At 41.1% G+C, this 14,413-nt stretch overlaps 1 protein-coding gene across 1 annotated transcript; it reads right to left on the bottom strand.

Moving 5' to 3' along the window:
- Positions 1-7,838: 7,838 nt before the first annotated feature.
- LOC119732514 (lactadherin-like) lies at positions 7,839-14,413 on the bottom strand. Its single transcript, XM_038206074.1, has 5 exons — positions 14,200-14,413; positions 10,912-11,067; positions 9,686-9,842; positions 8,484-8,655; positions 7,839-7,985 (listed from the first exon to the last, which is right to left on the bottom strand). The coding sequence occupies exons 1-5, from the start codon at positions 14,282-14,284 to the stop codon at positions 7,839-7,841; spliced, it is 717 nt and encodes a 238-aa protein (XP_038062002.1). The 5' UTR covers positions 14,285-14,413.

Below are 14,413 nucleotides of genomic sequence, written 5' to 3' on the forward strand. Positions count from 1 at the left end.
ACCCGCATGGCTCTCAAGTATCGCTGTCTAAAAATACCTTAACGTAGACGGTTCTGGACAAACTTTATACCGTTGGAAAGCGTATGAATAGGCCAACCAGCATGCAAATCGGCAAGGCTCTAGACGTAAACCTTTTAGAGAAAGCCGCAGATGTTGTACCTGATGCCACTAGTTTCGTTTTTGTGCAGTAAGTCCCTTAGCAAGGCCGGTCAGCGCCAACCCGCATGGCTCTCATGTATCGCTGTCTAAAGGTACCTTAACATAGTCGGTTCTGAACAAACTTTATATTATTGAAAAGCAAATGAATAGGCAAACCAGCAAGCAAATCGGCAAGGCTCTAGACCTGAAACGTTTGGAGAAAACCGCAGATGTAGTAGCTGATGCCACTAGTTTCGTTTTTGTGCAGAAAGTCCCATAGCAAGGCCTGTCAGCGCCAACCCACATGGTTCTCATGTATTGCTGCCTAAAGGCACCTTAACATGGTCAGTTCTGGACAAACTTTATGCTGTTGGAAATCGGATGAATAGGCCAACCAGCATGCATATCGGCAAGGCTCTTCGTCGACCATAAACAAAATAAAATCAGATTGAACGAAATGTCTTCCGTCTTTATAAGGTCAAACATGGATAAGTGATTTATGTATTTTGTGGTTTGATGCCTACCTCGATGGTCTCCATGCACTGCCTCTGTTCAGCCGTCCCTTCTGGGCGGTGCAACATAAATGATCAAAGCTGGACGCCGTGATGTGATCATCGGGGATTGTCCCGTTCTCCATACCAAGAGGCTCTGAACACTCAGCTTTTGCTGCCAAGAGAGAAAATACACCATATAAATGAATAGGTGTCAACTGACACTCCCTTTTTTATGGGGGATGGGGGTCAGAAACTGACGCCATGTAGTCATCTTACCCAGATTGACCCCTACCCGTGCGTGTTTAAAATCATTTTCTGCTGATTCGGGCATTAGTATTTTGTATGCGTTCGTAGACTGAAATTGATTAAATCTGATTAGCAAAGCACGGGAGTAACTTCTGGGGGGTCTATTTGAGCCTCACTTTTCGGCTGGGGACGGAGACTCTTCAACGGCCGGAGGGTAGTCTTGGCCAAAAACTGGATTTGCTTTTTGTTTCCCAACCGCCTTTGCTGCAGGCTACTGAAGGCATTTACGTTGATACACATGCGTGAAAAACATGCGTGATTTTTACGGGGGAAGCGTAGCATCACCTTGAACTGATGCGTTAGGTTCATATAGTTCTAAGATTAGGTCCCTTTTCATAATGCTACTGGTTGCGGATTCGAATCCGGGAAATTTCACTTTTGTTATATTGCCCAAAAACAATGTCTTTCTTAAAGTGTATTTAATGAAGTTCTGCTGATCAATAAAATGGGAAAACCATTACATGTAAATAGAGGGTGGAAATACGCCTTCTGCATATACAAAATAGTGTCCAAAGGCGCTATAACTTTTTTTTACATAGCTTTAATTCTAGTCAGGTGCAGATCTGGGGGGAACACCTTTGTCCAAAATGTTTTTTTTCCATAGACATTCATAAAAAAGGAATGCTATAACCACTGCCTCCTCCCTGCTTTGGCACACAAAAAACAGTTATACTGGTATTAATATACGCCTGTGCACAAAATACGGACAGAGCCTGCGGGGTTACGGGGGTATTTGTACACTATCGTGTAATATAGTGTAAATAAGCGCCCCCATTGAAAGTATGGTACGAGCCCCCGCCCCCCGCCTCCCCCCCCCCCCCCACACCTATTGATTTTACGGAGCCAATGTCCGGACAACAAAAAACTTTCTACATTTCAGCATTGATTTGTTGATGAACCCCCCCCCTGCAAAAATTCTTGGATCCGCCCCTACTAGTGGAAACAACATAAAAGATATTATGACAACATCTTGTGTGCAAAATATATTGTAAATTAATGAATTAAAGATGAACAAACAAACAAAAGGAGGTGACCGGGAAAAGGGATGCTGATGGGCCGAAAAACTATTTATTTTATAAGCCTAATGCCATCTTTCCAATGCCTGATCCGATGGTCTGAAGATCGTTGGTTGACTTACCAGCGGGGGTAGGTTCCCTCGTTCCCGGTCCCGGGCAACGCGCCCGTACCTCTCGCATGACTTGCTTCATCCAGTCACCCGGATTATCAGGATCAGGTTCCGGTGGGGGACCCAAGTAACACGTCCTCGCCTCGCTCTCCACAACAACAAAGAGCGCTTGAGAATAAAGACGAACAAATGTCATTTACTGTTCTGCAGATGTTGCACTTATTTTATTTTTTTTTGTCAATTATTACACATCTGTATGTGATAGCCCCACCATACGCGATTGTGCAGTAGCCTACAGATACAGATCATGTGCGTAGCGGGAAGGGGGATAAGGGGGTATTGTCCCCCTCTAAAAAAAATTGTAAAGACTGCCCTTTACTATTAAAATGCCCTTTTTTTCTCAAGGTTTTTTTTTCACCCCAATATTGTGTAAATAGTTGCCTTTTTTTAACAAGTGCCCTTTTTTCTGAATAAGTACCCTTCATAAAAAAAAAAATCGTGCCCTTTTTTGCCATTGGCCGTTCCGGGTGCCCTTTTGTTTCATTTTGCGCATGTATCTCCCTAAAAGGCACCATAGTATTGTCCATTAGTGTGCATATCCGTTGGTTTTGAACAGAGCCCCCATCGACTGTTTCCCCGAAGTGGTTGTCGTAGCAAGTCGCTCGTTGCCCGTGTACTGGCGCCACCGTACACAGTCACGCTCGATGTATACGAGTAGTACCGTGCGATATGGCCATCGTGACTAGCGTCGTGCAAACCTAAATTCACCGTTATATTTAAGAATCATCGGCCTGAAATATTAAAATCAATTGAGACGAGGTTTTTATCACAATTGAGGGTTATTTTCGCTTTAGTGGCACAAATTAAAATATTTCAGACCCAAAATACACAATACACTATGTTTTCTATAGCGATCGTCGTGCGGCGACCCCACTCAATCACACAATGCATTGCGGTAAACATTGCGTGACGTAATTATTACAGAGGGTTATCGCACACGCACACCCCAACAGCCACACCTGTTGCGCTCTATGGACCAGGCCTAACTGAAAATCGCAAAACGTTGGGCTGAACTTGGCTATTTTTCCAAATTCAACATAAACGCTAGAACAATCAAGCCTACCTGCCATAGCTGATGCCATCAGAATCCAAGCCACTGCTCCGTCCATTCTCCCTGGTGTAATGATCGAGTGTTCTGCCAGTTGAATGGTATTATAACACACATGCCGCCACCATTCGCTTCGACAAATACGGGAACGTGATGTTTCCATTGGCTTTGTTAAACAGGATCGTGACCTAAAGCATCCTTCTTCAATATACCGACATCACTGACCGTATACCAATGAATTAATAACGATACGCTGCGGCACTACACGTAACATCCCCTTCTGTCTCCCACTACTTTTCCTGTATTTTTCAAAGCAACTCATCTTGCAATTAACTGGCCTATATAGATACAAAAGGGTTGGCAAATAATTACAATGCCTCTTTGGAGACGGTCCAGTGAGTACCAGCTCGGCTAAAATGGTTTATATTAAAATCTAACAATGACTATAGTCATTGTTAAATCCACCGGTGAACACATGACGCGTTTATAATCTAAACACTATTGAAAATATAAACACTTAGATGTTTACGTTATAAACGTTATACTACGTTATAAAGTGTTTATAGGCGTTTGTTTAAACACAAAATGCATTAACAGTGTCTAGCAATTAAACACTTTTCTAAACACTTTCTTGCTATACCAGTGTCATGCATGTCCAAATACTAAACATGTTTAGAGTGAGGAATTGTGTTTAACAGTTGACCATTGATGTTAAGGAATTGAACACATAATTTAAACACTATTGGACATTTAAATAGAGGGAACCATGCCTGAGCAAGGGCGACCTCTTTAGTCCTCTCCAATATTATTATACAGATGATGTACCTGATTTGCATGTTTCTTTTTGAAAATGTCTGAGTCGTTGAGGTTTTTGTGTACCGTCTAAATATGTGAAATATATCCGTGCAAAGTTCTGTGCAGGTTTCGCCACCGAGGAACTTTATACGCAGTGAACATGGATCGTCAATGCATTTAAGCAGTACGTCTACGAAAAATTTAAATTTATGCGCCTTGTTTATCGGGAGCGATTAAAGTAGTTGTCAGTTTAGAACGCTTAACAGTTGTTGCTCTTATCATAGTTCTACATGTATTCTTGTATATCACGAGGCCTATGTTCATTACTTATTCGGGACGACTTGGTTTCTGAATCAAAATCTCGCCCAAAAACTGCCCAAGTACTCGCATTGGCACCCCGCGCGCTTAGACTGGCACTATGTCCATGTACATGTTCACGAACATAATTATGTGCAAGTACTGTACATCATATTGATGTGCAGGCACATGTGATGTGCAGGCACATGTGCTGTGCATGTACATGTGCATTACATGTCATTACATACATGTACATCATGTGCATGTACATTTACATCTGTATGTACATGTATATGTTGCATATGACATTTTTTTGTACACGTTGCAAACATGCATCATGCAGGCCAACTTAGTGAAATCATGGTAATTTCAAAGAATTCGGTCATCTGATTTTTAATACAATTCGTGTTTGTTTTCAGTTTCAAGCTGACTGGCATGACTGGTGTGACCATTCCTCTATCATGATTTTTCTTGACATATTTTCATGAAGACAAACTGTAGGTCTGGATACCCTGCTGGTATTGCTGCTTCAAGGTAAGCCATCGTCCATGGACAGCATGGACGTGATAGTCTTATCAATGTGGACAAATTCCAATCATAATGAAATTAATTTTGTACATATACTTTGAAAATAAATATTTAAATGTACACACATGTTTACATAATATACGCAGCCCCCTTATTCATGTACATGATGATATAGTAAGCTGGAGCAGTATGTTACTTACCAATTAGTGTAGGAGCGGACTAGGGGGCCCCAAATGGGGGAAAGTGGATGTTGTGGAAGAGAGAGTCATTGAAGGAGATGATTGTGTATTATCAGTATAACACTGGTCATGACATTTTACCAGTGTCATGAACACACGAACACCCCCATTTTTTTGGCCAATTCTTGTATGCTCCTTGTCTTTTATACAGAATATTTGTGCTCATTTTCCTTTCAATCTTTGGTTTGTGTCCATCATTTAGTGAAAGTCAGCGACAACCTTCAGTGGCGGAGCATCATTACGAGGACATCCTGAGAGTACTAGTGTCCATTCAGCCTATTTATTTTTTTTCTAACTGCACCACCGTACTTCAAGTTGACTTCATACAGTTGGTTAATGTTTTTTGTTCAAATGAATGCATACGGTATATTTAAGAGAAATACTCTTTTTATGTTGTAAAAAAACAAACGTTGGACAATCTTGACATTGTGGTGAGGATTAACTAGCAAAAGTCTTTGCTTGTGCATTTTGGATATATAAAGGTACTGCATGTAAATTGACCACTAAAAGTATATAACTACATATAAATTGATGAGTGATTTGAAAATAATGAAGTTATTCACACACCGAACCAAGTCCAACTGTTTGTCGATGTCGTATTCTTGTAGTTAAACAAGGACATTTTAAGCCAGCCCATTCCAGCAAAAGGGCGGATGGGGTGGGCGGGGGCCATACCCCCCCCCCCCAAAATGAATTAAACGAACCCATTTTTTTTTTCTTTTTAAGTGACATCGTAATGAAGGCAGGCACTGCGTACACCATCATCTTTTTTCTAAGAAAAATTGATTAAAGTGGTCCGAATTTGTCTCAGATCCCACCACAGAGCATCTAAAATCCCCCCCAAAAAATTCTGCGCCCTTGAGCGGGCCCAGAACCCCACGCTGTAATTTTTTGGACCCACTTTTAGGCGAACCATTTTTTTTTGGCCTCCGAACAAAAATTTTGTTCTGGATACCTTGCTCCAGCAGGGGCGGATCAAGGACTTTTGGTAAGGGGGGGGGGGGTACGTCAGATCCATCAGATTGCTTTTATGTCCGATTGTTGCGGACAGGCAGACATATTATTATTAATATATAATTTTTGTATGAATTGGTTTTTTGGGGGAAGGGGGTTCGACCCCCAAAACCCCTCTTTGGATCCGCGCCTGTCCAGCTTCTCAATGCCAGGTATTCAACACATTTACGGGTTCCGAATTTACAAAGCTAAACACTTTTATAAAAATCTAATAGACAAAACATCAGTGTCTTTGCTATGTATATTTATTTATTTTTTGAAATGAGCAAAACAAACATATTTGAACCGACAATGTCTTAGAGTTACCATCATTCTAAACGATTAAAACTAACACACTCGAACTGTTGACGAACCCTGCGTAAAGTCCGGTTAATACTCGGCACAAAAGCGGATGCGAACGTGATAATGTGACATCACGGCAAGTATTCGTGCTGCGAATTTTAAAAAAAAGTGAACACATTTAAAATTGCAAATTCACTTGATAAGTTTTCTTTGCATTTGCATTCGCGTAAAGAGTGAACCCGCCTTCAATATTGAACTTTTTCCCCGAACAAAGTGTTTACATGTTTTTCTCTTACTCAATTACTAAGGCATATAATACAAAACAACAACACGAATTCAGGTGCATTGATGTCGTTATTTTGACTGCGTTAAATATGAAATTTGTCACTTCAGTGCCTGACATTTTGTTGCATTCAAATAATTAAATATTTTTCCAGGTATTTAGTATGCTAATCAGTACCATGACCTTGCATTCCCCGACTTAACGAATTCGGATTATGCAGAGCTTAACAATTTCATAAAATTTAAGTATAACTGTACTTAAACTGTTTTCAAGAACAAAAACGAAATAAGGATTAATACGATAACATTTGAACCAAAAGGTTTTCAAATACCCCAAAAGATTGAGACAAACTCTCATACTAAAAAGGTGTTATGTACCTCTACGGAAACGAACATTTTCACCAAATACAATTTTTTTTCCTAATATTCTAGGTACACAACCAATGCAATGCTCAAGTGCATTTGTTTTCAAAATTTTAAACGCGTTAAATAGTCAAATTTGTCATATTTAGTGCCACAATTATTAATATTAGTGCATTGAAATAATTAATGATACTAAAAGATGAAATTTGATTTGCTAACACTATCTTTATACGTCACAAGTATTTACATTATCTTTCTGTAAACAAAGATTATCTATGTGCAAATTGTATTAAAATGTATGTCTAGGTCACAACTAAGGTCAACCAAAACTTATAATTTGATTTAAATTTACAGTCAACCCGAATCTGCATCCGTACTGATGGCATATCACACTTTGTTTACGTGTGCGCTTTTCTGTGGTTCTACGAAACCGTCATCCCAACCAGGTTCTCATATGAAAGCACACATGTAAACAGAGGGCGACGTCATCAGTACATATAGGCTTATTGTTCAGGTGTTTTGGTTGTGCCCTTGTTTTTGTTTATAATTTTTCCTGTTTGGTTCTAGCTTTCCTACAGCAACAAGGTTCAACGACAATCGCTAATTAAGCTATCTCAGATGTGTTCTTTTTTAATATCACCAAAAAAGTGATAGTTCTATCGAACTCATGTTGCCATAGACCTTGTGTCTTCCAGCTCTCTCAGATGTGTTCTTTGTTGTAAATAAATACACAGTGATTTACTCATGCCTCTTCAAGGGGCTACAAACCATTGCCCTCTGGCTCTGCCATAACGTGATAGGTGAAATTTATATTGTAATGCAATCTTGCACAAACTAATGTTCAGAATACCACTGATTCAGCCAAATTAATCACGGCGACACCCAAGCAACTCCAGTTGCAGACGAACCTGGACATGCCATTCAGAAGGCTCAATGCGCACTACCGTAGCCACCACACTCTCACCAAACATGTTAGTGACCGGGGTGTCGTGATCAGTGTTTCCCATGAACACCTGAAACAAAAGCATGTCAATACAGGTTTTATTTGTTTAAGTGGGAAATATTGGAAGAAGGTAGTCTGAGTATTACCCGTTATCCCCGGAGCAAGACTCCTGTATAGCGTCTGATATGTCAAGAAATATACATGCAAGCCGCGCACCAGCCAATCGGAGTTGACTTTACTAAATCGTGACGTCATTTCATTCCTAAATCAGGACTGAGCGGTTTGATTGGTCAATTAGAATGCAGTGTTTTGTAATGCAACAGCTCCCGGGCGCATTTTCGCGTAACATGTTACAGAGTGCGTGACGCAGGGTTTTTTAATCCATTGTCTTTGAGCGCAACGTGTGAATGACCAAAGACCTGATACATAAAGTGCCCACTGATTGTTCAAATTCTAAAAAAAGAGGCGGGGTCTTGCCTAATTAATCAGCAAATCGATCACATATAATAGACAACATAGACAAGTGCGAAGGTAGGCTTAAATAAAATTATGATAAGTATACATGTACCTTTACGTTTCCGTTTGCATCTGTTACGTGTTCATATTCAGATGCAGGTTCCTTCTTATAGGCAACTTTGTACTCTGTCACCCATCCAATGGAAGGAGGCCGGCTTTTGGTGATGACACCAGACACCACAGTAATTTTCGCCAGATTCACCTCGATCCAGGAATCGGCGGAGCTGCGTACACAGAGTGAAGGGAGATGAACAACAATAAAATAACCATGATCCGCCGCAAACAAACGATTTTATCAGGAGAGGGATTGGCAAAACTGACCACGCGGTAAAACTACTGAAGCCTTTTATTTTTAACTGTTTATAGGAAAGTTTCAACTCTTTGTACATTAATGTTACTGGAGCTCATTCAAGGTTTAATCCACACTGTAGTTTTACTCTCATCCGAAAAAAAAATATTATTTTTGAATTGCTATTTGTTCTAGCAATGCAAAACGTACTCAATTATTAAGACATTGATCAAAAATATCGGCCCTTTTTTATTTAAGGAATAATTACTGAATAAATGTTCAATTAATTTCTTTCTGAATATAATCAAGTTCTCTGAGGGTAGAGTGGTTCCCGTATTCCTATTACAATCATCATGAAGGGACCGGGAATCAGACTTGCAAGGCAGATCTGTTTGTGCGCAATAGCAACCTTACGTAAAAGCCCCTATTGAGGGAATTGCATACACATTACATGTATACAGAAGAAAAAGTAGTATATTTCATAAAATAAACTGCTTTGTTGGCTAAATATATTATTTTTGAATTGCTATTTTTTCTAGCAATGCAAAACGTACTCAATTATTAAGACATTGATCAAAAATATCGGCCCTTTTTTATTTAAGGAATAATTACTGAATAAATGTTCAATTAATTTCTTTCTGAATATAATCAAGTTCTCTGAGGGTAGAGTGGTTCCCGTATTCCTATTACAATCATCATGAAGGGACCGGGAATCAGATTTGCAAGGCAGATCTGTTTGTGCGCAATAGCAACCTTACGTAAAAGCCCCTATTGAGGGAATTGCATACACATTACATGTATACAGAAGAAAAAGTAGTATATTTCATAAAATAAACTGCTTTGTTGGCTAGGAAAAACATAATATCACATTAAACCATCTCTCTTTCGTCTCTGTGGCGTAATATAGGGATGTGAGTGCGGGGTGTAGTTGGTTGTAGCTAACAGTGGTTTCCTTTGTTACCTACCTCGATGGTTTCCATAAACCGCCACTGTTCAGCCGTCCCTTCTCGGGTTTGCAACAGCCAGGATAGTCGATGTGCACCAAAACGCTGGACGCCGTGATGTGATCATCAGGGATTGTCCTGTCCTCCATGCCAAGAGGCTCGAAACACTCAGCTGTCGCTGCCGAGCGAGAAAATAAAATCATTTCGATTTGTACGTGTCAAGTGCCACTCCCACTTTGGGGGGGGGGGGCGCCGCTTTTTTCGGCTGATTTTCCCACAAGAGGGCGGAATTTCCAAGATGGGGATTTGGATTTTTCTATTTCCAAAACTCTTCTGTTTATAAAAAAAAAACAGTTTCCAAAGGCGCTATAACTTTTTCTACATAGCTGCAATTCTAGTCAGGCGCATTATGGGGGGGGGGGGGGGGGTTAAACAGCTCTGTCCAAAATTTGTTTTTTTTCCATAGACATTCCTTAAAATGGAATGCTATACCCCCCCCCCCCCCACTCTGCTCTGGCACCAAAAATAAACAATTATTTCTGGCATTAATATACGCCTGTGCGCAAAATACCAACAAAGCGTGCTGGGTTAGGGGGGTATTTGTACACTATCCTGTAATATAGTGTTAATAAGCGCCCCATTGAAAGTATGATACGAGCCCCCGCCCCCCACCTCCCCCTCCCACACATGCACACACACCCAGTCGTGTTTTACTATACGCCTGAGGACAACCTATTGTGTTTCCCTTTGTCCCTCTAATGTAACACTTTCCCATAGACTAAGCACATAACCATACAATCAAGGACATGTTTTAACAATAGGCACCGTCATCCGAGGGTCAAAGGCTCCTTTGTACTCCTTTTGTTGTCTGTCCTCGAGCGTAATACAATACAAGAGCACACACACACACACACACCCTACACATATTGATTATACGGAGCCAAGTGTCCGGACAACAACAAAACTGTCTACATTTCAGCATTGATTTGCTGATGAACCCCCCCCCCCCCTGCAAAAATTCCTTGACCCGCCCCTACTAGTGGAAACAACTTAAAAGATATTATGGCAAAAAATTGTGTGTAAAATATGTTGCAAATTACTGAATTAAATACGAACAAACAAACAAAAGAAGGTGACCAGAGAAAGGGAAGCTGGCGGGGATGAGACACTAGTTCATTTTATTAGCCTAATGTCATCCATCTCCCCTATGTCTGATCCGATGGTCTGAAGATCGTAGCTTGACTTACCAGCTGGGGTAGGTTGCCTCCTTCCCGGTCCTGGGCAACGCGCCCGTACCTCTCGCATGACTTGCTTCATCCAGTCATCCGGATGATCAGGATCAGGCTCCGGTGGGGGACCGAAGTAACACGTCCTCGCCTCGCTCTCCACAACAACAAAGACAGCTTGTAAATAAAGACAGATAAATGTCATTTACTGTTCTGCAAATGTTGCAACTTTTTTTCTTTTTTTTTGGTCAATTAATACACATCTGTATGTGATAGCCCCACAATACGCGATTGTGCAGTAGCCTACAGATACAGATCATAGACGTAGCACGCGGGGGGAAGACGATAAGTGTCTTTTTCAAGAAATTTTTGCACCCCCCCCATAAAAAAATATCGTGCTACGTATGCCACTGCAGATACATATCACTTTGGTTTAAATCTGATAACCCTACGATTGTTTTATTGTACTGGATACATTGTGTTTATTCATAAGACAAGAACAATGAATAAAACTGTTGTTATTTTTGTCAACTTGTTACGTCGAAGCATTTAAACTTTAAGAACACTTGTTAAGATCCGTACTTCGAATCCACCGTTAGCCGCTTTTTCTCGATTTTTTCCCCCCAAAATTTAAGTTTGATACATTTTTAATTTAAGGGGCCAATTGTCTAAGAACCTATGGATGTATCCTGACCACACCCCCAAACAGTGTTCTTGCCTTGCGTAATAGGTGCGAGCGAAGTGCTGGCCGCGCATGCAAGATGGCAGCCGACATATTAAAACGCCGCATGAAAAGAAGGAAAAAGTAATGATCTTATGAAAATAATTAAGATCCTGAAACAGCTATACCAATTGCAAAGACAAGCCCACTCTATTCCGACGTATAATTTTAGTTTTATTTATATTCTCCCGCACTGAATGTGCAAAAGTTGCGGTAAGTTCGCCATCTTTGTTCGTGACGATCTACTCCTTAATTGATAGGGTTGATGTGATCATCATGCTCACAAACACTGTCACGCATGCTGGTTCTCGTCATTTAAAACCATGTTCTCATGTTAATTCATTCAACACGAGAATGGGCTGACAAATATGCCCTAAGTGTCTGGTAAAGATTCCATCGAAATTATTGAAATATTCGTGTAAATGCTTCACCCACTTACCGAAAAAAATACGCTTGCGATTAAGGCTGCTTTTTCATCTGTCACCCGCTAGGCGAATCATCAACTTGTGAATAATAACTCACAATAACCTTCTGTACTAATTACGTCACGCAATGTTTACCGCAGTGCATTGTGGGATTGAGTGGGGGTCGCTGCACCGCGATCGCTTTAAAAAAACATAGAGGCACATAGTATTGTGTATTTTGGGTCTGATTTATTTTAAATTGCGCCACTAAAAGGCTAAAAAAAAGATTCGGTCTCTGGTCAGCGCGCGCGTCGATTTTAATCATGCGCGTCAACTTTTTTTTCAAATTAACACGGAAGCCACAACAGCGCCCTCTATTGCCGACCTCCGCAAAAGTTTGAACAAAGGAGCACCAAGGAATGGGGAAATTTCACCAAAGTAAATGATAAAAAGCACCAAGGCAAATTATGGAGGATACCAATGTATAATGAGGACACAAAAAAGCAAAATAGTATGCACCTTGTCTGTACAATTCAAGCTTGAAATAAAAAAAGCCACAAAAAAAAAATGCGTCGCCGCATCAATTCCAGAACTTCGGTCTGACCAGAGGCCGATTTTTTTTGGCCTAAAACTATCGAAAATGACCCTCAAATGTGTTAAAACCTCGTCTTTAATTAATCTAAACTATATTTCAGGTCGATGATTTTAAAAAATAACGGAGAACTTACGTATGCACAACGCTAGTCACGATGACCATATATCGCACGGTTTCACGCGTATACATCGAGCGTGACTGTGTACGGTGGCGTCACAGAGGGCAACGAGCGACTTGCTGCGGCAACCGCTTCGGGGAAACACGCTGCTTCAAGTAAGAGCGGTACAATCGGTCCCAATCCAAGTCAGTTGGAGTCAACTCATTTCCAAGTCAACTCGGTCCCAAATTAACTTGATGGGGGATTAAATGCTCTAGCAAGGCAATACAGGGGCAAAAATCATATTGAGCCATGTTATGGGGCCTTGCCATGTTAGGGTACATCAACAATACGCGTTAAAGTGGTTATTATGTCATAAACCGCTGATATCACGCCTTGCTGAGGTCATGCTTTCCACACAAACCTGGGCTTATAGCATGGTAGTCACTTTTTCATCATTTTTCATCCGTTGGAAAATGAAATAAATAACTGCATACGTTACTTAACGATGTCGACATTTTGTACGGGCACCGCTACACATAAGGCAAGGTTTGTGTGGAACGCGTAACCGAGGCAAGGCGTATAGCCTCAGCGGTGTATGATGTAACCACTTCTAACGCTTTTGTTGATGTACCCTAACATGGCACGGTCCCTAACATCACGCAGTTTGATTTCGCCTTCGCCTTGCTAGAGCATTTTTCCCAAGCAAGTTGATGTGGGACCGAGTTGACTTGGGACCGAGTTAACTTGGTAATGATTGACTCGAACTGACTTGGATTGGGACCGAGTTGACTTGAAACTCAGGGTCAACTCGGTCCCAAGTCAACTCGATCCCGGTGGCAAACAAAACGTGGAGAACATTTCTGCATGTTGATTCATAGAACGTGATCTTTCTTTTTTGTGTATGTGTTTTCCGTGGGTAACCTTTTCATGTACTTATTTGACTTAATCATTGATTTCGAGGTTGTACCGATTGTACCGCTCTTACGAAGCAGCGTGTTTCCCCGAAGTGGCTGCCGCAGAAAGTCGCTCGTTGCCCGCCGCACTGGTGCCACCGTACATAGTCACGCTCGATGTATACGTGTAGTACCGTGCGATATATAGCCATCGTGACTAGCGTCGTGCATACCTCAATTCTCCGTTATTTTAAAGAATCTTCGACCTGAAATAATTATCTAGAGGTCTTTATCACATTTGAGGGTCATTATCGATATCTTTAGTGGCGCAAATTAAAATAAATCAGACCCAAAATACACAATACTATATGTTTTCTATATCGCGGTGTGGCGACCCCCACTCAATCCCACAATGCACTGTGGTAAACATTGCGTGACGTAATTAGTACAGAGGGTTATTACACACACACACCAACAGCCACACCTGTTGCGCTCTATGGACCACCTGCAGGCCTAACTGAAAATCGTAAAAAGTTTGGCTGGACTTGGCTATTTTGCCAAATCCAACATAAACGCTATAGAACAATCAAGCCTACCTGCCATAGCTGATGCCATCAGAATCCAAGCCACTGCTCCGTCCATTCTCCCTGGTGCAATGATCGAGTGTTCTGTCAGTTGCATGGTATAACACACATGCGCCCACCATTCGCTTCGGCATATACGGCAACCACAAAATAGGGTGATGTCATCAAATCAACAAAATATCTAGCCAATTAGGAGACAGCCTGAGTTGAATGGAAGGTTGATGCT

Source organism: Patiria miniata, unplaced genomic scaffold, assembly GCF_015706575.1.
Source record: "Patiria miniata isolate m_02_andy unplaced genomic scaffold, ASM1570657v1 HiC_scaffold_1, whole genome shotgun sequence".
In the NCBI taxonomy this organism is placed as follows: domain Eukaryota; kingdom Metazoa; phylum Echinodermata; class Asteroidea; order Valvatida; family Asterinidae; genus Patiria; species Patiria miniata.

What these genes read in the sequence shown, in the direction of transcription:
- LOC119732514 (XM_038206074.1), bottom strand. Translation starts at nt 14,284, where the DNA reads ATGCAACTGACAGAACACTCGATCATTGCACCAGGGAGAATGGACGGA. An exon ending in GATGGCATCAGCTATGGCAG is followed by an intron (nt 11,068 to 14,199) that starts GTAGGCTTGATT and finishes TTTATTTACAAG; the next exon opens with CTGTCTTTGTTGTTGTGGAG. An exon ending in ATGCAAACGGAAACGTAAAG is followed by an intron (nt 7,986 to 8,483) that starts GTACATGTATAC and finishes CTTTTGTTTCAG; the next exon opens with GTGTTCATGGGAAACACTGA.